Genomic DNA, 27,398 nt, shown 5'->3' on the forward strand with positions numbered 1-27,398 from the left:
TCACCTTTCAGTCACTTTGTTGTTTGTTAATTGCCCCTTGGGGATAAATAAAGTCTTCTGATTCTGATTCTGAAAAAGGAGAAGCAGTTAAACAGGGTCCTCCCATTTTCCTTTGCTGTTTTCTCACAGAGTAAATCTCCGAAATCCACGGATCAACTTTAAAGTGATTTGTGCTTTTTCTCTGCTGTTGGAAGGCACGATGTGAAATGAACCAGAGTTTAAAGAATATCCAATCCTAATTTCACTTGTGACAATTTTTAATCATTGGTTAGTCATTTATGCGTGCAGTCATTTACAAACTGATGCAAACCTTTCAGGAGTTTAGTAAAAGTACCAGAACATAACACATTCAAGTGCATATCAAGGGTGTGAGAGTAACATAAGAGTGTGTCTGGCATTCGTCAACATTTGTCCCTGGAGTGAACACCACCCTTACGCTAGCCTCGGTCAGCTGGATCTCCACCTATCCCACAATCCCTCGCTGCAGGTCCCTACAGAATGAACTCTGTGCTCTTTAGCTTTCACTCTCTCCCACAAACATCTGCCTGTTGTATAATAATGTCCAGGCGGCCAGCCTACACTGCTGTTTGTTGGTATGTGAGGCATGCAAGAGCACAAAACCCCAGTGAGAATTCTCCCCTCTCACTCTGATGCTTTCTTTCTCCTTTTTGCTCGTATGTGACAATGGTCCTTGTTGTGTGTTAATGGGCTGATGCTGCCTGATAAACTTATGGCACTGGAGTGTGGTGAGACTTTGTGGATCGAGCCCACGCAAACGCGGGTCTGCAACAAAGCACAAATACACCGAAATGTAAATGTTTGCTCGGTTTCACGTCTGAATGTAGTCGAATAAAAAAATAAAATCCTGAAGGGTAATTTTATTTTAATAAGGAAGAATTCTGTTTCTTATTCTTTATGATGCCTACACAATATACCTTTAATGATAGATGGATGCAACCCGGGTCTGAAAAGTCAGGTCAATTTTTACTTACAGAAAAAAATAGATGGACATAGTAGCGTAGTGTCACCTGTGGTTTTGTTCCACTTCACTGCCTCCGCTCAGCTACACAAAGTGGTCACACACATAAACTTAGGCCTTGCTGGCATGCCAGGGGATAGGTTCTGAAAGCTGTTTACCCACAGCACGGTTGATATGGGGGAGGAAAGGGTCTGCAGACAAAACTGTGTTTTACTACCAGGCTGTAAACCTGCTTTTTAATGCTGTAATGCGTTTTATCACAGGAGTCCATGGAGAGTGACTCAAACAGCCACTGAAGGAGCTGCAGTTTTTGGCACTTCTTTGTTGGCAGACTTTTTCAGCCCCCAGAGGTTATCGCTTGGACTGTATAGAAACCTGCAGGAAAGGACTTCAGCAAACACTTTCCTCAAGAGTTTTTATGTTAATCACTCATTTCAAGGCTTTCTGAGTTCAACAAGATGTGCTTTTTGTAAATTGTGGTCCCCGTTAGCCGTGTGATTGACAAGTTGTTATGGTCTGATCATGCAGTGTCGCTCTTTTGTCAGGTAGATCCTGGTCACATCTGGTTTCAAAGACGTTCCTGATCACAGTTTCCAACATCTTTTATATACAGTCTATGATCTAGACAGGCAGATTTGGTTTCATGGCATCAAAAGCAAAACTTTGGCAATTAAAACCAAATTCATTTGTATACAACGTTGTGCGCGTTAGAAAACACTCTCTTACTTATTTCCTATGATTTTGGAACCTGATCCTTTAAAGCAGGCGTTTTTTCTTCTGTAAATAATAGGAGCCATATGGTTTGTATTGTAGTGGCAGTCAGGGATTCATTACTGCACCTTGAGGACTGCCTCACCCAGTGACATCATTTGGGGTATTTGTTTTTAAGGGAAATGAGGTAAAGAAAATGATCCGTCTCGCTCCATTTCATGTTTCTCACGTTTCTCATAATTTTAGTTTTCAGTTATTTGCTGCCATTTCATCAAGAACAGGTCTCATTTTACTCTAACGTTTCTACTTCAACTTCAAACTTATCTGTATATCTTCCTACAAACGCAGTTTAGAAAGCTTTTTCATGAGGATAAAATATTAAAACTATAAAAGAAAGAAAGAAAGAGAGAAGAAGAACATTTAATTACAAAAACAAAGAAAAAGCATGAAAAAACTACAAAGGAAGAGCAGTGACTGCCACAAAATGACTGAGGAAGCGAATGAAGGGGCTCCAAGAATGAAAGCTCCTGACGTTACTTTCAACACCGTGCTGGTGTGAGTCTCAGATTTCTAATGTCTGATAATTCCTGAGGGCTGAAGCAGGAGGATTTCAGCCAATATTCCCATCTCTTCTGTCATCCTGCAGCGCTGTGGGGCTGTGCTTGGACTGTGTGAATAAGTGGAGTTCCTAATGAGACACCGGTATTGCGAGAGCTTGGCTCAGACCAGAGCCCAGTTTCAAGGACCCGCCCTGATGCAGCTGTTGTGCATTGCAGGCTGCACTGTAACGACTAATGGAGCTCACACCCACTCATATTACACATGAGAACAGCTACACACACACATAAAAACACAATGAGGAATTGAAGCAAAAAAAGGGAGATGTTCTACTCATTTCCCGCTTCTTTCATCGCTGGCCTCGGCACAGTTACATGATTCACAGCTCAAAATGATCCTTATTTATCTCATATAGAACAGTCTCGCTGCTCTGTCGTCTGTAGCCAAACAAAAAGGATGGTTAAACGTCATAATTGGCTTTAAATGATTATCCAAGGACAGCACTACAGCTCAGCACCTGCAGAGAGTGAGCCATGATGCACTGGACTGTTAGGGGATAATGGGAATTCCATTTGGCCATGATTGATTTTGCCAACGTGCATCTCGCTAAAGGCTTCCCGGCTGCTGGGGTTTTTGAGCCTGATGCATTCTTATCAACATGCTCAGCATCTTAGTAAGGGCCGGTCAGTGCTGTCAAATGAAATTAACTTATAAATAGGATCTCAGAACTTAGCTCAGTAATGTGGGTTTTTTTCATTTCAAGCACTCTGTGAGCATATTTTTCTGTTCTTATTCTGAGCAATTGTGTTTGGACACAGGACCAAACACAATCGAGCTTACATTGACATGCATAGGGCTACCTTTGTGAGAGTTTTGGATCAATTGACTGATTAAAATGTCATGAAATTTACAACTTTTAGGCTTAGGGTTAAGATTAGAATTAGGTTAGGGTTAGAAACGTAGTCGTGATGGTTAAATTAAGGGCTGAAAGGCCTGGGAATAAATGAATTCATAAAGAGTGCATGGATGCATGAACAGAGAGATCTAGTATTAGTAGAATAATACAAAGACAACCAAACATATGCTGCTACAGCTTCTTTTGCATTGTTGTGAGTAAACATTTACATGTTAAGGAAAAATTCAATCTATTATTTCACATCCACCCTCATACAGTATATATACTCCTACATATATATATATATATACAGATACCCCACTATACCTTACAAATGTCATTGCAGCGTGCACACAAACCAAACATGGTGCCAGAGACAATGTGAAAGTTAACAAATGCTTAATATAGTCTTTAAGAGTTTCTTTTCTCTCATTGTTCCGTCAGAATTATGAATATTTGTGGTAAACATGAGGGTGTAGGTGGAACTCATTGCATGCCACAGTTATCACCAAAGCTCAGTTCATTCTTATGTCATGGAGCTCACAGATAATGGCTCCAGTGTTGCTGACTGGTCCTAACTGGTGCCATGCTGCCCTAAGCAAAAAGACAATAGTGGCTATTCTGTTATGGCCCAGCAAGAGTGTAAGTGGGTGTAAGGAATGACCAGTCAGGGGAAGGGGACAGGGGTGCCCAATATGGCCTCCACACAGTGACTGGACTGTGTCGCAGTCTGGAGGGGGGAAGATAGCACCACAAAGATCTGTCTGTCTGCCTCTACGCCCAGAATCCAAGTTCCATCGTGGGAGACACAGAGTGAAAGAAAGAGATAGATGGTGAGGGGAGAGAGGAGGGGATGCTACCCTCAGTCTGTTTCATTCGGTGGAGCTGGGACAGGATGGGGCGGTTGGGTATGTTCAGCAAGCAGGAAGGACGCGGGTCATCGGGGGATGCTGAGAGCGATGCACCGGTGAGCTGGAGGACCGCCACACAGACCGGTGACAGAGACGGCTCGGTAGAGAATAACACTTAGGGGCAGAGTTTGCTTTGTCTGGGCAACAATGGGCAGCATCCACTGGCATGTGCGGATGTTTAGCTTTAGAGGCGGTTAACAGCAATCGACTGAACAGAGGATGGACCCTTCAGTGGCTACTTAACAACCTGGATCTGGTGCGTTGCGTCATATCATTTCTTCATGTTGTACATATTAGTCTTTTGGTATATGTTTCAGGTTTAAGTCCAGTCATTATAATAGAAAGTAGTAAAACCAGGAAATCTTTTATTATTAAAGAATAATCCATTTCATCTGTATTATGATGAAACAGGCAGAGAGAATAAAAAAGATCAAGAAATGTGATCGTGGTAAGATAAAAGATCTCTTTTTGTTCTTTGGGAAATTGTCCCAGGCTCAGAGGAGCTCTCGCATAGATGTTTTAGAGAGGTTAATAAACTTATGATGAACTAATAAAACAATAAAATGCATTAAAGTGGGGTAAACTATTAAAAACAGAAAAAACAGGAACCCCAGCAAATGCAGATGTTTTTTTGAACTTGCAGATGTTAAGAAATGTTTAAATTAAGAACATTTTATTCAGTGCTTCCAGGTGTAAGATGTCTTTCAGAAGCTTTTAAATACTACTTTAATTAAATATTAATCTTTTTTAAGTTGAAAACCTTTTTAAAAAGGCATTCAAGTGTAAGACGTGCACTCTTCTTCTATTTATAATTGTTTAATGAACACTTAAACTTTTTTCGGCATTTGGTTTCCCTCCATTTTCATATAGTCGATAAGCACTCCTTATGTCCGAGCCCCGTTTGAGTGGTGAAATCCATCAGTGCCATCATGATTTTGTTGCGTGATAATGGAACATTAAATGTTTACATTGCATTACATTCTAATGATAATGTACTTTTGATCCAATATATCGTATGTACTGTCCAGTGAAGAAGAACCGATTGTATTTTTGGAAATGATTTGTGTTTAGTGGATTTTACTTTACTTGACCCATCTGACTGACAAATACATATAACATTAAGATTATTAGTTTTAGTATGTTTAGTGTGTCAAAATTATGTAAACTGCACACATGGAATATGCATGTGCAGTTGAAATGGGGGAGTTGAAACTTTAATGTGTGTACAAATAATTTATGCCACTTACAGGTGGATTCATTTTATATATCAGTGACAATCTTGTTTTTTTAGTTAAAGAAATTAAATGTTACCACTGACACCAACTTTCCACAAGGACAGCTGCAATTCATCACTTGTACTTTCATTTTTTCTCAATGAGCGCGGTTTAAATAGTTTAAATCACTGACGATAACGCAAAGAAATTTGTAGAAAATGGACAAAAACATGCAAAATGTTTAGTGCTGTGAGTGACCATGACTTCAGTTCAAAGGCTTTTGATTGACACTCACCAATCTCTGTTACATCTTTTCTCTTTTTCTCTGTCTTATTCAGTCCAACTCCTGAAATCAACAGATCTCAGCCGCCACAGTCTTCTCTACCTGAAAGAGATTGGGAATGGCTGGTTTGGGAAGGTGAGCCCACTTCAGAAACCTCAATCTTCATAAAAACCTGCTGGTAATTTCAAATCTGTCGCTCCCTGCCGGGTAGATGAAACGCAGCATCGTTGAGACTCACATCATGGCTGTTAGTCTTTGCTGTGATCCCGGCTCCTGCTCGGAGCGGGAGTCGGTTAAAAATGTCCGACACGCTGCGTTACCTGAAATGTCTGAGTGTGTAATGCCAGCCTGATCCTCTCGCCTTTGATGTCAGCTTGTTCCCAAAGTGATAGACTTAGGCCTTGAGAACAAATTTTACGCTGCTAAATTTTCAAAGTAATAGCCCTCCTTGCAGCCTAAACCTTCTGGTGTGTTAACATGTTTTTACAACCAGATAACATGTTGTTGTCATTCTCTCTCGTTTCCCCCTTCTGCTTCTTTGTCTGCTTCTCCTCCTTTTCTTATTCATACTGTTCACTCATGAATATTCATCCACCCTCCTCATCCTTGTGCACCGTCACTGGGTATGTCCATCTGTTTGTGCGTATTATCTGCACTGCTGAACTCCCGCATGCCTGCTTCATCTCGTTTTGTCTGTCTTTGTGTAATGGTACTCCCATTGCATGTTTAATGTGTTTGCTTATGTGAACGTGGCCATCCTGTCTGTGTGCCTTCCCCTGTATGCATTTGTCTCTACTTGTTTCAGGTTCTTCTGGGGGAGGTGAACGCAGGCCTGAACACCACCCAAGTGGTGGTCAAGGAACTCAAAGCCAGTGCCAGCGTACAGGACCAGATGCACTTCCTGGAAGAAGCACAGCCTTACCGGTACACCTTCACCTCCCTCACATGTGTCTGTAGTTTATTCTTACATGGACAATTTAAGCAGTACATGTAAAATCTACAGTCTAAAAGTACTGATTGAAAGGGCAGAAGTAGTGCTTACATATGTCCAGTCTACATTTTAATAAAGTCTCCTTAACTGAAGCTGGATCAGGTAAACCTGAGCCACCCCTGAGCCCTGAGCATCTCTCATGTCTTTGTCATTTTTGTGTCCTCTGTCCTGACGTTTTAGTCCATTTTTGTTTGTCGTTTGCTCCTGGTTTCTCTCAATTCTCTTTCTTGTCACCCTTCCGGGTGTTTGAGGCAGACATCTGCAAATGTTTTATGTTCAAAACTTGAGATAAACTTATAAAATACTGACGGGTCAGCTTCCCAGGATCTATGAAACTTGCTTTTACTTGCTTTTCTGTAACTTTTATGTATAGCATCATGCTTTTGTTTTCCAATCACAATCAGTCAAATATTTTAGTTAAAACTAAGGATGCATGTCTTTAAATATACTTAATAAATACTGTAATATATAATTATTCATCCTAATAATTAATCCTTTATTTATCCCTGCAGAGGGATTCAGGCATTATCTGGGCAAATTATACTTTATACTTCCTTGGGAATACAAATGCAATGTAAAGCCAATACAATAACTCTGTCATAAACTCTTCTTTTAAAAATTTTATACTTTTTCCATTTTTGTTGGAAAAAAAAATCAGACTGAGGTCACGGTGTTTATATTCTAACGTGTTGCTGTTATTTTGCCCCTTTGTCGTTAACATAGGTTAAAATTTTCTCAGCGGCAATAACAGTAACACATACAAGCTTGTAAAAGTATAATAATGACAGACCTCTCGGTGGATTGCATTAAAGTTGTTAAAGGTGATCGGTGCATAGAGAGTATCATAAGAATAATAAGTTAGAATAAATGTATGCCTGGTACATGTGCAAGAATAAAATGCAGATCAAGGTTAAAATCGAATCAGAGTAAAAGAAAAAACACTTTAAATGTACTTTAAGGTTAAATGGAAAAAATAAAAGCAGAGTATGAAGAATGAAAAATAAATGATATTACCACAAAACAGTACTTGTTAAATTAAGATGGATGGTGTCTCAGCGTGGTTGTCTAATATTTTCTTGAATACTCAAATATATCAACCATATCTCAATACCAAAAGTATTTATACCCATGTAATACTAAAACATATACTCGTGTTTAAAGGTGATACATAATATGTGCATGCTGAGATCCTGTTCTCTTCTGCTCTCCAGTGCCCTCCAGCATCCTGCTCTGCTGCAGTGTCTGGCCCAGTGCACTGAGATCACTCCCTACCTGCTGGTGCTGGAGTTTTGTCCACTGGTGAGTATTCAAAGCCATGAGACAGGTGCACAGAGACACTCTTTAAATCATTGTATGAAAAAAAAATATACAATACCAAATCTCAACTGGGGATTTTATTTTGACGATCCCAGTTTAATTTAAAGGGTTTAATATTTTAATAAAATCACCGTGTTTAACATTAGTTTATTAATGTCCTTGACAACTTTTTTGACTGTTGACTTTAATCCAAATTCTGTAGTACTTCAACTGATTGAAAGCATTTTAGTAATTTGTCATTGTAGAATGTTATATTAACTGTCTAATAAAATCCTTCTTGGCAGCTGCTGTAAGTATTTGGCAGACAAGCTTAAAGTGAGTCAATTTACACTTGTGCCACTCCAACCACTTCCCAGAATCCTTCACCGTGATTGGTTTAGTAGATTACACACAGATATTTATAGTGAATAATAGTAAAACCAAGAGCCTCCTGCCACTTCTCATCTTTTATTTTTATTCCCACTGTAGGTTAAGTGCAGGTGGGTAGTTCCTCTTATAAGGCGAGGTCGAGTGTGGAAATGTTAGCAAAAGCTAAACCAAAAACATCCCATTCAGATCTAACTTAGAGGAAACTTTGCAATTATTAGCATCAAACTTGTTATTTATTATGTAGACTCCAAACAGTCTAAAGCTTTAAGACAAACTAGAATGAAGACTGCCAAGAAGATGATATTTAGTCCAAAGAGAAGCTTAATTCACTCAGATGGCCGGATTTCTCGGCTCATCCCTAAAATCTCTAATTATCCATTTCCATAAAGAAAAGTGAAGACAACAAATTTGCTAGTTCGTCTGGTCTTCTCCTGTGCAATGTTCCGGTTTCTGACACCAATCAAAGTTTACATGACTGGACAAAGACGACGCAGTAAAATAGTAAGACTGCCCTCCAGTGGTCATACAGATGTTTTATAGCTCTCTTTCATGTGCAGGGGGATGTGAAGGGTTACCTCAGAAGCTGCAGAACCTCTGAAACCATGAGCCCAGAGCCCCTGATTCTTCAAAGGATGGCCTGTGACATTTCCTCAGGCCTCCTGCACCTGCACAAACACAACTTCACGCACAGGTAAAGAGTCGTTTCAGACTTAAGCCTGAGAAATCCGACTGCTGTCACTGATGCTGTTCAGTCAAGCAGGCAGTCTCTGTTTACCTCTGTTTACCCTATAAATAACACAATTATTCTATATCATCAGTCCTCTTTTAGCTGAAGCAGTTAGTTTTTTGTATGCCTCAGTTCTGCCCCAGCACAGGCCCCGACTCACCTTCAGTCTGATCTTAACCAGAGACTTTCAAAATGCAGACCAAAAGGTGTGACTCTCGTAAATGCCTGTATTTTTTAAATATTTTAAAACGGTCCAGACTGCTATGACTTTATTTCCAAATCGTCAACGTATTGTGTTAGAAAGACATCGGCTAGGACTAGCTCTCGTACATATTTCTAAAACGAATTTTTACCAGAAGGTGGTCAAAGTTATTAATTTGTATTTACCCTGGTGGCCTGGAAAAGAGAACTTCTTTGGGAAATGCAGAAGTTAGAAGAGCAGTCGCACATGTTCAAAAACATTTCTACCCGTTGGTGAAATGCTGCCAAAAAGTTTTGAAAGCTTGCAGAGAATATTTGCACAAAGTGACCCGACTACCACTCTTTTGGTGTCCAACAGATACTCAGGTTTTTGCCCTGATAACGATCATTAATTTAAGAGTCACCATCTGACTCATCTGGTTTCTTGGATAGTAGAATTAAAGGACGCCTTTGATTTTAGCCATAAGGTTATCGTCTCTGTGATCTACAGCAGTGAGCCTGTATATCATAACTTACTGTTCTTCAATACTGATAACAGATTTCAGTCATTGCTGTTCAGTGAGAACACCGGATGGCTTTACTAACAGACAAGATGCAGTCATCTAATGCAGTTTATTTGTAGAGTATTACTGCTGAAGCCTCCAAACTACCTCACACGTGTCCATTCATTTAAATCGGTTAACGTTCAGTGAATGCTTAACCCAAGCTTGATCTGCTTTCAGTTGAATGAATCAAAAGCCCTCCTCAAACATGTCCTTCAAACTTCTTGAAAATCCAGCTTTATTAACCGTTTTTCATATTTGTGTGTGTGTGTTATTTTTCTGTCTGCTGTGCTCTATTCAAAAAGATATTTTTTTTTTATTTCAATGAGATTTTTCTACTAAGTATTACAGATATCTCGCTCTGAATTTGAGATTAGCCTTTTGCCTCTCGGTCGCTTCCTGAAACAATATCCTGGTGCTGCCTGAGTGCTCCCTAAAGACTCCAGCATCAGTGATTTTGTTGCAGGCGGTGATCCCTCCTCTCCAGGACTCCAGTTTTTGTATTTTTTCCAATAATTTATTGTTATTTTATCTAGTTTTCATTTCACTTCATACTCAAAAAAAGAAAAAGTTGTATTCCTACAACAGTACACCTGGTTTTATCATCAAAACATACTTAAAGTATTCAAGTCATGACTTTAAATCATGGTGGATAAGTTTACCTATAATAGTATAGATTCATATTTCAAATGCAAAATAAGAAGTACCTGAAGCTTTAAATGACATAAACAATACAAGTAATTACTCTTGTCCTGTTGGGCACTTACGGCAAGGCATTTCCTGTATATTTTATTTCATTTTAGTAAAATTTACTTAATTTGTTTTGTTTATTTTTAGCCTACTGTGAAAACACAGGACTAAATGCTGTTGTTTGCAGGACTTCTAAGCATTTTTGTACATTGATAAAAATGTTCTAGTCTTGTTGTTTTGTGTTTGCTAATGTTAGAGAGACATAACAGCTGTTTACCCCCCTCTCCAGTGACCTGGCTTTAAGAAACTGCTTGTTGACGGCTGATGTCTCAGTGAAGATCGGAGATTATGGTCTGGCCCACACAAAGTACAAGGTACACAACCAGTGTGTTAAATGTGAAAAAGATCAGCAAACAACAAACTGGTCCTGTTGCTCTTTGTAAAGTTTGAAAATATATTCTGTATTCATCACTAGCAGGCAACAAAAAAGCAAGCTCGTTATATAAATAGTCAGTTCCCAAATGGTTCTAAGTTTACATTAATCACAGTCGAGTGAATTTCTGCAGGGTTATAAGAACGTTCTTTTCACTTTTTAGCATTATATCAGAAAAGGCTAAATTGTCCAGCAGGTCATTTAGTTTGAATTTGTTTTTTGTCATATTTCTGCAACTTAACAATTTACCTGACCCTCGTTTCAGGACGATTACTATGTGACATCAGACCAGATGTACGTGCCCCTGCGCTGGATCGCTCCAGAGCTGGTGGACGAGGTGCACGGAAACCTGCTGGTGGCAGACCAGACCAAACACAGCAACATCTGGTATCTGATCAATACAAATGATCTTTTGTATTTTGTGAGGACGATCGCTGACATCATGTATAGCCCTTAACCATCATTTTAAATACTGTACCAAGTTACCTAAAACAATCCTTAAGTTAGCTCCAAACTTACTGAGGATGTCACCAGCGTGTCGTCACTCCCAGAAGTCTAAAACAAAATGATTATATTGCATTCTGTTGAATAAGATTTAAATTTTGAAGTTTTAGGCCAAATATATATTATGATAATATTATTGTAATTCTCTATTACTTTTTGAACAGTTTGTAAGACGTGAAATCGCCAGCCCTAACTCCATGGATATAAGTTATAAAGAATGAAACACACAGGAGCTTTTATAATATTAATACACTAACAAACGCTTATATAGTTGTAAGTTTTTAACAGTAGATAAAAGGATGGACGTTACTGCAGGATTATAAGAAATGTATACATGAAATGTACATGAAGTCACTAATAAGATATATTTAATCTTGTCCTGTGTCTCAGGTCTCTTGGGGTGACTATGTGGGAGCTGTTCGAGCTGGGAAACCAGCCCTACAGACACTATTCTGACAGACAAGTGCTGACCTACGCTGTTAGGGAGCAGCAGCTGCGACTGCCCAAACCGCTGCTCAAAGTACCCCTCGCTGAACGCTGGTGAGTCACACATAAATGCAGCAAAAATGGTAAATGGCCTGTATTTGTATAGCACTTTTCTAGTCCCTAAGGACCTCAAAGCCTTTGGACAACCTGTCATTCACACACTGGTGATGGCAGCTACATTGTAGCCACAGCCACCCTGGGGCGCACTGACAGAGGCGAGGCTGCCGGACACTGGCGCCACCGGGCCCTCTGACCACCACCAGTAGGCAACGGGTGAGGTGTCTTGCCCAAGGACACAACGACCGAGACTGTCCAAGCCGGGGCTCGAACCGGCAACCTTCCGATTACAAGGCGAACTCCCAACTCTTGAGTCACGATCGCCCCACAAAACACAACACATAAAGCAACACAATTAAATCCCTTTCAGGAGGAGGTTTAATGAACTTCCAATTGTTATTCTTTTGTTGTTGCACTATTCTTGGACTCTGTTGCTGTAGCCTTGTATGATTCACAGTTCACAATGAACATCGCAGTAACTTTTTACTTCCATACTGGGCTTTGGTGCAGCTCCATGCCTCAGTTATGGCACGTGTATATATTGATTTTTTGGTTTGGATTATGTTGCATATTAGATTTTGCAATATTATTTTCTGATTTTACGTATTTGAGTTTTTTATATATTTAATTACTTCATTATCACCCACCTACTTTCATTTAATTTTAATTAAACTTTTCTTTCTTTCTTTGTGCCTTGTGTTTTGGGTCTACAGGTATGAGGTGATGCAGTTCTGCTGGCTGCAGCCTGATCAGAGGCCAACCGCAGAGGAAGTTCACTTGCTGCTCAGCTACCTATGTGCCAAGGGGGCCAGCGAGGCCGAAGAGGACTTTGAGAGACGCTGGAACTCCCTGCGTCCCAATACTGGATTCAACAGTCAGCGTGGTGCCTCAGCGATGTCACGGGACCACCCCTCATCAACCACCTCATCTTTCCCACTCTTAGAACCATTTTCTACTGGTGATGGCTACCACTCAGAGTCTGGAGATGACATACTAACAGTCACTGAAACCAGCCACGGCCTGAACTTTGAGTACAAGTGGGAGCAAGCCAGGGCAGACCAGTCATACAGAGCCCCAGACACGTCTAGTACCTTAGGTCAGGTAAACCATCATTGTCAGGAAGCATTTTACCCACCTGGAGGCATTGTGGGAGGCTGTCCCATGGAAAGCCTGAGCCATGGAGTTTCTCCTTCCTACTATCAACCTAAACATCTACACGCTCCAGGTGTACTTCCTGTCCTCAGTGCCCATAGCCCCTCAGTAAACAGTGAATACTACATTCGCATTGAGGAACCAGTAGACTGTAACATTGATCCAGACTACACCATGGTCTCATACAGCCCAGACTACCAGGGCAGCAGTGGGAGCTTCCTGACTGGGAGCGCAGACTCGGGTGAGTGCATGGCCTGCCCATCACAGGCTAAAACTATGGGTCCTTATTGGTCAGCTGACATCCATAAATCTGACATGTATGACTCTAATGACTCAAGTCCCGCCATCTCCCTGACAATGGAACCCCTTTTAGGTCAAGTGTCAGATAACAGCCCCCTACGACCCTGGGAGTCTAGTCACTATGTGTCCTATAAAGATCGAGATGGGGGCTATTATTTTGACCACTCACCACCTTTGGGAATAGATCACTATCTGATCGGAGGTGAGCTCTCCAGAGAGCATCATCAGGAAAGCTGGGGCTCAAGAAGCCTGCGTCAGGCTTTGGGGGAGTTGGAGAACCCACTAGTGATATCCCATTCTATAAACAGTCCATCTCAGCAGGCTTACAGAGACACATACCTGGACACAAGTCAGACGTCCATTATAGGAAAGAATGTCACTGGAGGTTATTATGACATGATGGGTTCCCTGAGGAAGACTATGCCCAGCCACACAAGACACAACAGTAACTCTGTCAGTATAAACATGGAGACTCAGGGGGCTCTCTTCATCGGACACAGAGACAGTGACTCAGAAGAGGAAGATGAGGACATATTTGTTGAGAGACACACGTGCAATACTTGGCCTTCGAAGCACCGCCACAGCAGTGCCGGTCACCAGAGACGGGCAAGCCATAGTTGCCGACAGGACACCTACGCCGATTTCCATTATACAATGCCGAGTACAGACATCGAGGACTCCTGGCCAGAAGGACACAGCCTGGCCTTTCACTCTCTACCCAAACCCATCGATTATCTTGAGCCACACCAGGTCAAAGATAATAGTGCCTGCCTTAGTTTGAGTAAACATCATGCTATGGTGCCCTCGGAAAACTGCAATGCCTACATTTACATGTGCCATGAAGGTGAGACTCAGGTGCCAACATCTGGAGAGTGCTGCCACTCGCACTTTGTTGACCCACTCACTGGCTTGCTTGTTCGAAACACAAGCTTTTGTCAGCTCTACAGTCACACTAACTACAGAGATAAAGTCATTGACATGCCAAGCAATGAAGAGATGATCAATTTATCACCAGCTCCAGGAGGTCCCATCGTGGCCAAATCTGTGGACTGTGGAGAACAGTATGTCGATCTTACAACTGATGATGTCCAAGCTAAAGAGAAGAGGGAGGACGTTATTAAGGAAATCATACAGAAACTGCCAGAGCCTAGAAAAGAAGAGGTGACTCTAACAATGACAAAAGCCACTCAAGCCACTCCACCTCCTGATGATAACACGCATGTGATGGTGGCGGTGACAGATCCACAGTCAGAGATGAGTCACACCAGTGACAGTGGTGTCGACCGTGAAGATTCCAATGTAAGCCTTGCTGACATACTCGACTGCAGTGACGATGACGAAGAGGAAGACATCACAGACGATATAACTGATGTTACTTCAGGCATCTTCGCTGATGAGTCCAGTGAGCTGAATGCTTCTCCCGCCTTCAAGTTGCTACAAAAGCAGGTAGGAACACCCGATTCCATGGATTCCATGGATCTGCCGTCTGCAGCTGGGTCTTGTGAAGGCTCCAGCCCTGCGTCATCCCACCCTTCCAGCTCACCTAAAGCTATGGACAGCGGCTATGACACCGAAAATAATGAGAGCCCCGAGTTTGTTCCCAAAGAACCTCATGAACCTCGTGAACAACCTTTAGGAAAACCTGCTCTTGATGCCAGCCTGGAGGAGGAAGAAGTCCTGGAGGAAGAGGGAATTGAACCTAAAGTGGTGCCCACAGAGGGTGAGTCATCGATGGGTGAAGATTTGGCACTAGAAGCATCACAGGCAGATGACCAAATTCTGTTACCCTTGAGCGATAAGACGCCATACAGAGACTCTGCCTACTTTTCAGACTATGAGAATGAAAAGCAGACTCGGCATGAGGGAGAGGAACTCCAGATGGGGAAAACAGATGAGCAAAACATTGCAAAAGAACCAAACATGCAGGAAAAGAAAGCTGCAAAAAGGAAAAATGATAGAGAGGAAGAACTAAAGGATGTTGTAGTGAACAAGGACATAAAACTTGAAACGAAACAAACAGTAACAGACACAACAGAATTCTCTCCTGCACCAGAGATTGAGGAGTACTTGACAGAGGACTGTTGCGAAGATGAGACTTTAGGACTTCCTCCAGAGCCTTCTGATACTGAGGGAGGACTGGATGAATGGCCATCACAGGAAGAGAGCTCATCCTTGGGAGACTGGGCAGCTGAGGTGGTGGGGGCCATGGAAGAAGCTCTTGGTGCCCTGAATGGAGATTGTGCCACCAACGTAAATTTAGATAAGGAGGAAGCAGATGACATAAAAGACTCTGCTCAAACTTCAGAAACTTCAGAGGAGGCAGCAACCGAGATGGTTCAGAACCGGCCATCAGGCATATCCAGTGAAATGAAACACACCTTACCCAAAGATGAGGTAGCTTTGCAACAAACCTCAAACACCAGACGATTTTCCTCTTCCTCCCCTCCACCTCCATCCACCCCACCGCCTCCGCTCCGTGCAACAGAGGGCAGAGCATCTCCGGCCGACGGGGAGGAGGCCGACGAGGAGGACGGCGATACTGATGACAGCGACGAGTCGGACGAGGAGCTGCAAAGCTACAATATGCAGGAACAGAGCGGAGGGGAAGAGAGTGAGGAAGAGTGCCACCCAGTGCCTATTGTGGTGAGCGACAACAGCGAGGCCCATAAATTGCGAAGCCTGCTCAAGATGCCAGCATTGCTCACTGAGGAGAACCTGGAGGAGGAGCTCGAACACAAGAAGAAAACAGTGTCTTTTTTTGACGATGTTACCGTGTATCTGTTTGACCAGGTGAGTGTCAAAGAGGGAAGATTAGCCTTAATATTGGCTCTATTAATGGCACATCAATAATGTTTATTCTGGTCCACTCACTGACTCTTTTAATATCACAACTGCTAGGAAAGCCCAACTAAAGAGCTCGCCGAGCATGGCTTTCCTTTAGGAGCAGAAGGTTCTCGAACCAAACCCCAAGAAAGGGTTAATGCCTCAGATGACTCTTCAGACGGGAACATTTCGGAGGAGAGTATGTATTATTCTTTTACTTTCAAATGTGCAAATGTGAATATGATTACACACAATGTATTAGCACACTGAAGACTTTCTCATGTTAAGATATCAAACTATTACTTCCTCCCCTTTGCTGTTTTCACTCAGGTGCGGGTTTTGAGTGGGAAGATGACTTCCCCCTACTCCCACTGCCAACATCCTCAGCCGCATCTGAATCCCCTCCACCCCGTTCCATCACCACAACCCCAGACACTAAACCAGCCGTGCAGTATTCCCGCTTTACCGTCTCTCCCTCCAGCGTTTCCCGGTTCTCCATCACTCACATCTCAGACTCTGATATGGAATCTGCAGGAGGTAGGTCACTTCTGCAAACTCACGAGAAACTCATATTTTTAACAATGGATATACATATCTAATTTTGCCTCTGTAAACTATCACAGCGAATTTTAAAATCAATCATCATGTGGACTTTCAGCTTTATTTCAATAGGTTTTATGAAAACGTTGCAGTAAACGTGTTGATATGAAGGTTTTACACTCTGTATTTTTTCTTCCCAGAGATGTCAGATGGAAACTGGCTAGTAGCTGCATCTTATGAGATCACAGTTTTTGTGCATGATCGCTGACAAATAAAGAATAAAACTAAAATGCATCTTTCTGCTGTGTTAGACTTAAACCCAGTCTGGGAACCTGGCCCATTAAAGATGCAATTGTTGGCTGCAGCATATTGCCAAAAGCTGAATTGCCATAATAATGAGAAAATACACTCTTGCCAAATGTCTTTGATATGTGCCAATGTTTTGGGGATAAAGATGCCCAGTGGCCTGTAAAAATGGGTGATGTACATTAATCCTTTCTGTCTCATTGTGTTTCTGCAGGAAGCAGTGAAGATGGAGACAAAGAATAAGAAGCTGTGGATATTTACTGCCTCTTTGTGACAACAACTCGGTCTACTAGCATGACTACTGATTTCATTTTTAACGTCAGGTTTTAGAAACACAAGACAGTGCCTCTTACCGCCTGTGGACACTTTTGAAAGGTCCGTCTCACCACCATGTAGGTCTGGCCTAAGCTGTTTAGAATACTGAAAAGAGAATTGTTAATATATAATATTTCAAGAATATTAATATATACGGTATGTATGATGAGTTTAAGGAACCAGGGGGAACTTGTATGTTGAATCTACATATTTTTTTGGGATTAAAGAAACAATGTGGAAGGACAGACCTTTGAAAAGCGTTACATTTGCCACATCTTTCACTTTCTAATTCGTCATGGGGAGCATTCATAAGAGTGTGGAGCCACCTGGACTTTAAAGAAAGAGGACTGCTAAACTGTTGCTGAGTAAAAGACACAATGTCAACTTTCTGACTTTTCAACAAAGGATCAGCACTTTGAACAAGACTGTACAGCTCCGCAGACTTTATACTTTTTAGGAAATGGTTTTACCTGTATTAATAATGAATATCAAAAAGAATCTTTAAAGTATCGCAAGTAATATAATGTCAGTATTTGGGATCATTCAGAGACGTGCTCGTGTGAAAGATGGAAGCGCAGGGGATCCTAATGGCTGTCTGCTTACAGGATGTTTTCTGTTTTTTGAGGAAACAGCTGAGCAACCTTGACAACCTAATAATTATTTGTGACTTTTTTCATTGTCACATCAGGACCGCGACTGTACTGTTTTACACAAACATCACTCAATTTACCAAACTGGGCGCCAGCACCACAATCGCAGCCAACTCCTCTTTACTGTAAGCATCAGACACAACATTGTGACTATAATGGGAAGAAGTACAGAGGTCATTTCAGGCTGAAGTCTTATGAAAGTTTCTTATAATATAGCAATGCATGGTTTCACATTTACAAGAATTTACGGCTAAGAAACAAAAGGAAAGTGTTTTTATTTTTAAGGCAGGTACACAGGTCATTAAAACTGACATCGACTGAACCTAACAGTGATGTAAGCCAGTAGGGGTGGGCAATATAATGTAATATTTTATCATGATGTGCGTGTACTGGATCTTCAGCTCAAAAATATAGACAAAATGTCTGTTTTGGTTAACCAGCAGATGCCTGACAAATCAAGGCACTTCATCACATTGATGCAAAGATACTGTTAATCCAACATTGCTAGAGAGCAATAATACTCACTGACATGCGAGAAGATGTAGTGCAGCCTACGGAGGTACTGAAGGCATATATCCCTTTTCCACCGACACAGTGTTGGTTCACAGTATTAATAAAAGTAATTGTTTAGTAACAGAAAACTGCTGGGCCTGCTGGTGTCAGTGGTCATGGGAGGGGAATGTACCAAAAACCACAGTTCCTATCATGGCCACTTGAGGCTGGAGTCAGTTCCCATAAACTCCCATGTATAAAAAATTCAGCTTTACAGCCTTAATAAGCACGAGTCCAGCTTGGCACAAAAATGGTTTGGGCCTCTAAAGATAGATTTTTGGTATTGTTGCATTTTTTGTTTTGCTTTTATTAACTCAAGGTCACTGCATGACCTTCACCCCTCAACTGAGTGTAAAACAGCTGGGATGAGTGTCAGCACCTCTAAGTGTGAGTTATGGTTCATTCTCTAATTATCAGGAAGTGGAGGATGAGATGGATTCATTAAACATCAGCAGTGATGTGGGTGTTGTACTGGGCTGTTGTGGTGAAGAGAAAAGTTTTTTTATTTAAGAGTCTATGTTCCAACCCTCATCCTTGGTCATGTATCAAGGTAATGACCGGAAGATTAAAGTAGGGAATACAAGTGGACACGTTTCCTCTGCAGGGTATCTTTGTTCAGCTTTAAAGATGTGGTTGAGGTCATTTGGATATCCGGTTAGGGGATCGCCTGGGAACTTCTTTCAGGCACACTCAACTGAGAGGTGACACCAGGCTAGACCCAGAATCCAATGGACAGATCTCACCTGACCTGGGAAGGTCTCAGGATTCCCCAGTCCAAACTGAAAGTGATGCTGTGGAGAAGGACAACTTGAATACCTTTGCTTGCTGCCACCATTACAAAACTTTAAATAAGTGGACATGGATGGATGGATGGGTGGATGGATAAATACAGTGGGGCAAAAAAGTATTTAGTCAGCCACCGATTGTGCAAGTTCCCCCACCTAAAATGATGACAGAGGTCAGTAATTTGCACCAGAGGTACACTTCAACTGTGAGAGACAGAATGTGAAAAAAAAAATCCATGAATCCACATGGTAGGATTTGTAAAGAATTTATTCGTAAATCAGGGTGGAAAATAAGTATTTGGTCAATAACAAAAATACAACTCAATACTTTGTAACATAACCATTGTTGGCAATAACAGAGGTCAAACGTTTACTATAGGTCTTTACCAGGTTTGCACACACAGTAGCTGGTATTTTGGCCCATTCCTCCATGCAGATCTTCTCGAGAGCAGTGATGTTTTGGGGCTGTCGCCGAGCAACACGGACTTTCAACTCCCGCCACAGATTTTCTATGGGGTTGAGGTCTGGAGACTGGCTAGGCCACTCCAGGACTTTCAAATGCTTCTTACGGAGCCACTCCTTTGTTGCCCGGGCGGTGTGTTTTGGATCATTGTCATGTTGGAAGACCCAGCCTCGTTTCATCTTCAAAGTTCTCACTGATGGAAGGAGGTTTTGGCTCAAAATCTCACGATACATGGCCCCATTCATTCTGTCCTTAACACGGATCAGTCGTCCTGTCTCCTTGGCAGAAAAACAGCCCCATAGCATGATGTTTCCACCCCCATGCTTCACAGTAGGTATGGTGTTCTTGGGATGCAACTCAGTATTCTTCTTCCTCCAAACACGACGAGTTGAGTTTATACCAAAAAGTTCTACTTTGGGTTCTTCTGACCACATGACATTCTCCCAATCCTCTGCTGTATCATCCATGTGCTCTCTGGCAAACTTCAGACGGGCCTGGACATGCACTGGCTTCAGCAGCGGAACACGTCTGGCACTGCGGGATTTGATTCCCTGCCGTTGTAGTGTGTTACTGATGGTGACCTTTGTTACTTTGGTCCCAGCTCTCTGCAGGTCATTCACCAGGTCCCCCCGTGTGGTTCTGGGATCTTTGCTCACCGTTCTCATGATCATTTTGACCCCACGGGATGAGATCTTGCGTGGAGCCCCAGATCGAGGGAGATTATCAGTGGTCTTGTATGTCTTCCATTTTCTGATGATTGCTCCCACAGTTGATTTTTTCACACCAAGCTGCTTGCCTATTGTAGATTCACTCTTCCCAGTCTGGTGCAGGTCTACAATACTTTTCCTGGTGTCCTTCGAAAGCTCTTTGGTCTTGGCCATGGCGGAGTTTGGAGTCTGACTGTTTGAGGCTGTGGACAGGTGTCTTTTATACAGATGATGAGTTCAAACAGGTGCCATTCATACAGGTAACGAGTGGGGGACAGAAAAGCTTCTTACAGAAGACGTTACAGGTCTGTGAGAGCCAGAGATTTTCCTTGTTTGAGGTGACCAAATACTTATTTTCCACCCTAATTTACGAATAAATTCTTTACAAATCCTACCATGTGGATTCATGGTTTTTTTTTCACATTCTGTCTCTCACAGTTGAAGTGTACCTCTGGTGCAAATTACTGACCTCTGTCATCATTTTAAGTGGGGGAACTTGCACAATCGGTGGCTGACTAAATACTTTTTTGCCCCACTGTAACTCCATCTCAATACAGGAGTTTAGGGGCGTAGCTGCTTTTCATACCTTCACCCTCCAAATAAATATCTGTCTCCAAAGAAAGGCATGGTAGAGTGGAAAAACCACAACGCTGTCAAACCTGTCACAATGGTTCTCAAAAGACTCCAAGGCAGAACTGCCAGGAATGCCACATTGGTGGAAAAGCAGTAACAGATACCGCGGTAGAAACATTTTTTCATTGGTGTGTACCATCATATTGCCCATCCCTGCACGCTAACATCTCAAGTTACCCAACAACATTTAAATACTGTCCGGTTTTTGTCTGCACTGAGGTTTGTCTGAACAAATGTGATTTTTGTGTTTGTAAATCAGCACATTATAGATCCAGTATTTCTCTGTTTCTGACCATTTACCCATCATGTTATGTTTGGAACAACTTGTTTGGAGCAGATTTGTACAATAATTCTAGGATTAGAAGTTGAACTGTTGGACATTTTTCAGACTAACAGGAAAAGACTGTTCAAAATCATTATCACACAAAATGAATCCCTTTGAGCCTCATTGTTGTTAAGTGAGACTCTAATTTATAATAAGCCTAACTGGTCTGATCAGCTTGTTGAAAGGCCACAGAGGGCTGATGTCATGATGATAAGAAAATGCTGTCATGCTTTGCTCTGTTTGTAAAACTGTGAGAAAGACTGATGGGTTGGTGTGTTTGCTGGATGGAAAAGTTTGATTCCACCTTTGAAAGATGCTCGGTGATCAACATGTAGTGTCTTAAATGTTTGTTTGCCTTCCAAGGCTTTAATATTCTGTAACAATTTAGCATAGAAACATCTAGATGGCTGTCCGTAATATTTTTGTATCTCAACAAAAATACTTTTTAGAGTATTGCTGTACTGTATCTGTGAGGGAGGGAAGGTTTAAAAAATCTCTTATGTTTATTGTTGCCAAAGAGATGCTGTGTATGTTTTCACCCCATTGTGAGGACAGACAGGAAGCTCACTGGCCTTGAACCAAAGGCGCAAACGTGCGGGAGAAGCTTTGGTTGAGATACTGTCATAATGTGTGCCCCAACAATGACCTGGTCACATCGTTACTTTCTGTACCTTCTATCAATTACAAATAAAATCTGGTTTACACATGTTAAATATATTGGCCATTTTTTTACGTGTTTTTAAATCAATTAATTTATTTACACATGTAGACTCTAAAATCTTACAGAGTTGTTAAAGAGTTCAGATGTAAAATTTAAAGAGTCCTTAGATTCATTTTGGACAACCAACAAATACTGAAGAACTCTGATATTAAATATAAGTTTTTAAAACTTCATTTTTAAATCCATGTATAAAACAAAACAGTCTCTCATCTTCGTTGTCTGTGTTAAAAGGTGCAATGGGAACCATTTTTGCACTCAAAACCTATTAAGCCACCAAATTCCAGTCACATGGTGTGTAAAGTCTTCTATAGTATAAACGTACCGCATATTATATCAACTTAACAGGAATGTAAAAATACAGAAGATTGATATGTTTTCAGGTTGCTTGTGAACTTCCTCAGGCACAGGAAACATTGTATTTTACCCAAACAAACTTTTCAGATAATCGATGTTATTTTTTCAAAACATTTTAGCATTATAGTTCTCTTACAGGACTTCAATTTGGGCAATTTTTTACAGTAAGTAAAAATTCAATATAAGCTGGGTTAGAAGAAAGGCAGAGGATCAGGTAGAAGGGTCACGAAGGCAAGCCAATATATGAAGAAACTTCTTGGTGAGTGTCAAATCCAACACCCATTTCCATTTGTCCTTAAACTCACAGGAAGACGATCTGAAACTAAACTCTGTGTTTTTCCATAAAGAATTTTATATTTCAAACAAGTGGATTCCTTTAGGACACAGGTGTCAAAATCCAGGCCTCGAGGGCCGGTGTCCTGCAGGTTTTAGATGTGTCCTTGATCCAAAACAGCTGATTTAAATGGCTAAATTACATCCTCAACATGTCTTGAAGTTCTCCAGAAACCTGGTAATGAACTAATCATGTGATTCAGGTGTGTTGACCCAGGGTGAGATCTAAAGCCTGCAGGACACCAGCCCTCAAGGCCTGGAGTTCGACACTCCTGCTTTAGGACATCAAATAAAAAGTAGTAAAGTTTTAATCTCTCAACCTCTATCGTTTAAGTTTTAAAGGTTTTACTCTACCAGCACTATTGTTCTTCAAACTGTGTTTTCTTCTAAGTGAATCATAATGGCATCAGATGACTCTGTGTAACCAAAAGGTTACAACCCATCTGAGATAATGTGCCAGGAATAAAAATGGGATTTATCAGGTGTAGCATATCGCCTGCATGCAGGATGACTCAGGATATCCCAGCAGAATATCCAGAGAAACGATGCTGTTGTTGTCAGGTGGAAGGGTGAAGTCGATGCATGGTACATTCTCATCATCTTTACACTCTGTGTCATGCAACTCACTGAGGACAGCATGTTAAAGGGAGCCTGTTATGCTCAGTTCCAGCTCCATGTTTTTATTGCTGAAGAGTACCAGTCGAGCTTTGTGTGTTTACAGCTATCCTTATTTATCTTATTCTGTGCTAAAACTTTGACCACCTTTAAAATTAATGAGGAAAAGTGTAACAGATCAATTTTAAAGTTTCTCAGGGTTAAATTTTTGAGCATTATAACAGATAAAAAAAAACACTGCACAATATTGTTAAATACTTGATTCTTTATTGTCAGAATTAAACTAAAAAACAAACAATTTGTTTACCATCAACTCACATCATTATAGTGTAGACTGCCAGTACAGTACTCCTTATGTTACATTAACGTAGGTTTTATTGGTTTCCATATTTCTGAGTCACATAGTTTTCAGCTAATTTCTTATATCTCCCCCTGAAACATAACTGTAAAATGAGCTGGGACATGTGGGATCATCTAATAATAAATAATGCAGATATTTCCAAAACATCCCGTGTAATTTTGTATTAACTATAGGGAAACTGAAGACAGCACTATAAGTGTATGAAGACTTGATAATTTTAACTATCAAATATATTATAAGAACAATAAAGCATATAGTTGAAGTGAAGTGAAGTTTTTCATGAATTGATCTCAATAATCAAGAACAGTTTCCTTAGAAAGACAATTAAAAATGATTATCATAGCAGGTCAGAGCACAAAACAGAGTGAATAACTGAATCACCCAATGCAGGTGAATCATTATGGATATATATGTACCTCTGTACTACACAAGTACTCTGATATAATGAGAAGGTACTAGCATGATCTCTGCAGAATCCAGAATTTGATTTTTCCTCATAATTAATATAAAACAATGGCGTTTTTTGGAAATATCCTCAGACATATACAGCTGAATACCAGCTGACTTTGGGGAAAATATGTGTGAAAAATTCTAGAAACTTTAAAAATAGCCTTAAAGAAAATCTCTTTTTCCTTTCTAACCGTCTAAATCCAGGTGAGGAAGTCGAGTTTTATTGCCATCTAGTGGTGGATACATGTTTTGCATGCACATACAATAAGGTGCATGATAGTTTCGATGTGTTATTACACATGGATTACATCCATGTGTAATAACAAGCTCCGTCGTTCACTACATTGGAGGTACGGGTGCTTTAATAAGGGCGGAAAGTACTGAGGCTAATTCTGCTCTGCTAATATGAAAAGTATAAAAACAAATAAATCAGACTTGCAATTGTTGCTTAAATCGGGTTTAAAACCAGTTACATTCAAATTTGTTTCTTGTCAAATCTCAAAGTCTTAATTTTTATTATTGTGAATAGGAATTCACCTCATAGTCCTGTTAACTAAAATTTACTGATGAAATTCATCAACAACTTAAAAGAAATTTGGTTCTCTGAAGGCTAAGAAAAAAAAAGTATTTTTATGTCAGTTCATCACTTATTAATAGGAATTAAAATTTCAGGTCTCTTGTGTTATTGGTTTTCTTTAAAAGATATTTCAGTGAATGACCCTCATCCACTGAAATATTTTTAAAGAGGTAATTTTTTATATTTATGGAGATATTTTAAAATTCCATTAAGATATATTAAAATACTCAGATAAATATGAAACTTTCAAAATGTCCTATTTTGAAAATGAGCCTTTCACAAATTTTGGATATAATTTTGAGAAACACATGCTTGAAAGATGCGAGGACAAAAATTTTAAAAACAACTTTCACATCCTGGAATAATTTTCTGAATAATAATTTTCAAAAAAGTTGAGACCTGAAATTTTGCATAATTCCTGACGTGGGTCCTTCCCCCTAGATATATATCCAGCAGTTAAGTAGTTCAAACCTGTTTTCCAGTTTGCTATTCCAACATGAAGGTAAACCAAACCTAACCTGAGCAGGTACCCACACTGGACCCTAGAATATCATTATTATCAGTAAGAACCATGACACTTACTGTAATCAAATAATTGTTCATGCTAATGAAAAATAATCAATAACTCAATAAGTGGGAAAAGCAGAGGGATGGTGTGATTTTTCTAAATGTAGTTTTCAGTACTTTATCAAGTTATTATTACACCCCCACTTAAATCTAAGATTTAAATGTATTTTAAATTCTTAAACAAGTAAACCACAGACACCGAAACGAGCACATCTTAATGACCTCAGTGCAACCAACACAACCTACGTTAGCGTGACCCTGTTTGCCTGTCAACGATTACCTTAAACTAGATAAACAACATGCAATTACAAAGTTTCTCCTGTTGATTGTGTTACTGAATTAAATCTCAGCTGAACATGTTGCTTTAAGAAGATCTTATAAAGTGCTTGTTCACTACGAACAATAACAATCAAACATGAATCTGAGAAGCAGTGAAATTCATTATTAAGTGTAGGTACAAACGCCTGCACGGCTGCTTATCTCTAGTACTGCAGAAAGATAAAAGATTTCCTGTGAGTACAGAATTAGTTGAAGGTACAGTACTACGAGTAGTGTGCTTATCAGTTGTGATGCTATCAGCACAAACGTATTCTACAGATATCTTTTTCCATATAATCTACCTTTCTGATGTGTTTCAGTACTTTTTTTTCTGCCGTCGTGCTTTAAGATCATCGGTCTCTGAATAAGACGTTTCTTATGGTGCAAACACTGGACTGTTTGACAAGCATGAGGTGCTCTTGCCAGGTGAAAAGGCAGTATTGAGAGGTGAGGCTCAAAGGTGAGTCCCCCAGCATGGTGTAAAGCTTAGCAATTTTAAAGCCCTTTCATTGACAAGGCAAGAGGGGAGGAGCTGCATTTTAAATGACCGGCTAATGATCCTGTGAGTCTACATGGAGCTAGGCTTTAGTCTTTGGGTAACGATACGATACAAGAGGCAACAATTCTGACTTTAAAATGAACCACATGAGCCACACGAGTAAACATCTGCTCTCATTCTTCTTTTTATACACCACATGCTCCTTGTAGGCTTTAAAACCTTTACAAAAGTGAATCAGCTCCACTGCTGCTCATCTAAAATGCCACTTTACCAAAGTCACCAATCAACAGGAAAACCTCATCTTTCATTTTTGTAACTTTTGAATGTGGCTTCCTTGCTACGTGGTTAAATATAAAGTCAATCCTAGTATTTATTTACATTTTCTCCGGGCGATTACAGAGATTACTGTTGCCGTGACATGTTGTAGTGCACTTTATCTGCTGATTATATTTCATTCTTTTCATTTTGTAGCATTATTGTAATACCGAGGGTAAATCAGAGCCTTCCAGTTTAGGGTTGAGGGTGAAACTGTGCACCAGTGATCCACCTACAGCTGGTTTACATTGAAAGAAAGCTCAGAAGTCCCCAGGAGGACTGGAAGTCTTCTCCAAGGAATCATAGTGAGCTTCATCAAGGTGGTCCTCCTCGATTTCATCCTCATCGTCGGAGAGGGGCGGTTTGGCCGGGGCCTCCACATCCGGCTCGCCTGGTGGATCATCGCTAGGAAGAAAAAGAGCAAAAGGGATTGTGGTTTTTATTTGTTAAAATGTAAAATGGTAACGGAAGACGAGGTCAACAAGAGCACAGGATGGAACAATGGGTTGAGTTTTTTTTTCAGCCATATTGCTGCTGAAAATAAAAAGGTCTGAGTCATGCAAATAGAGAGAAAGCTGAGGCGAAAAGCATGATGCCGAAACAAACAACACGTTTTTCAGGCAAAGTGTAACAGCCCACAATCAGCTGATGAGGTCAGCAGTCACATCACATTAAAAACAAACAAACAGCGATGGAAATAACCCAAAAGCCACTCCACAGCTCACAAAGAAAACACAAAAAAATGAAGCAGCTTTCAGTTATAATGAAAAATTCAAAAGCAAGTGGATACACGAAGACACTTTAGACCCAAGATTATTCACTTACGATGGGCTTTGGTCACTCAAAAGCGGGCGTAATCAGGCCCTGTA

General features: G+C 40.6%; 2 protein-coding genes across 14 annotated transcripts in view; one reads left to right on the forward strand and one right to left on the reverse strand.

Moving 5' to 3' along the window:
• Positions 1-19,504, forward strand: part of aatkb (apoptosis-associated tyrosine kinase b) — a 69,314-nt gene extending 49,810 nt beyond the window's left edge. For 2 of the 4 annotated variants that reach the window (XM_086304476.1, XM_086304477.1), the window contains exons 4-14: positions 5,607-5,686; positions 6,357-6,475; positions 7,754-7,841; positions 8,786-8,919; positions 10,678-10,762; positions 11,087-11,208; positions 11,716-11,865; positions 12,582-16,110; positions 16,219-16,342; positions 16,474-16,680; positions 17,204-19,504. In XM_086304476.1, coding sequence (XP_086160602.1) covers positions 5,607-5,686; positions 6,357-6,475; positions 7,754-7,841; positions 8,786-8,919; positions 10,678-10,762; positions 11,087-11,208; positions 11,716-11,865; positions 12,582-16,110; positions 16,219-16,342; positions 16,474-16,680; positions 17,204-17,232 — 4,667 coding nt within the window. In that variant the 3' untranslated portion in view covers positions 17,233-19,504. Of the gene's footprint in view, positions 1-3,968; positions 4,311-5,606; positions 5,687-6,356; positions 6,476-7,753; positions 7,842-8,785; positions 8,920-10,677; positions 10,763-11,086; positions 11,209-11,715; positions 11,866-12,581; positions 16,111-16,218; positions 16,343-16,473; positions 16,681-17,203 lie in introns of those variants that run through there. The other 2 variants (XM_086304480.1, XM_086304479.1) reach the window with 2 other exon arrangements.
• A 4,185-nt stretch (positions 19,505-23,689) lies between these two features.
• The window catches only part of baiap2b (BAR/IMD domain containing adaptor protein 2b), a 77,408-nt gene continuing 73,699 nt past the window's right edge, over positions 23,690-27,398 (reverse strand). For 6 of the 10 annotated variants that reach the window (XM_086304507.1, XM_086304504.1, XM_086304510.1 and 3 more), the window contains one exon: positions 23,690-26,934. In XM_086304507.1, coding sequence (XP_086160633.1) covers positions 26,790-26,934 — 145 coding nt within the window. In that variant the 3' untranslated portion in view covers positions 23,690-26,789. Of the gene's footprint in view, positions 26,935-27,354 lie in introns of those variants that run through there. The other 4 variants (XM_086304517.1, XM_086304516.1, XM_086304513.1 and 1 more) reach the window with 3 other exon arrangements.

The sequence above is a fragment of the Aulonocara sp. 'chitande type north' Nkhata Bay genome, linkage group LG8 (genome assembly GCF_057382095.1).
Source record: "Aulonocara sp. 'chitande type north' Nkhata Bay isolate Kocher_YH1m ecotype deep benthic linkage group LG8, A_spYH_male_GT1.1, whole genome shotgun sequence".
NCBI classification, from domain to species: Eukaryota; Metazoa; Chordata; class Actinopteri; order Cichliformes; family Cichlidae; genus Aulonocara; species Aulonocara sp. 'chitande type north' Nkhata Bay.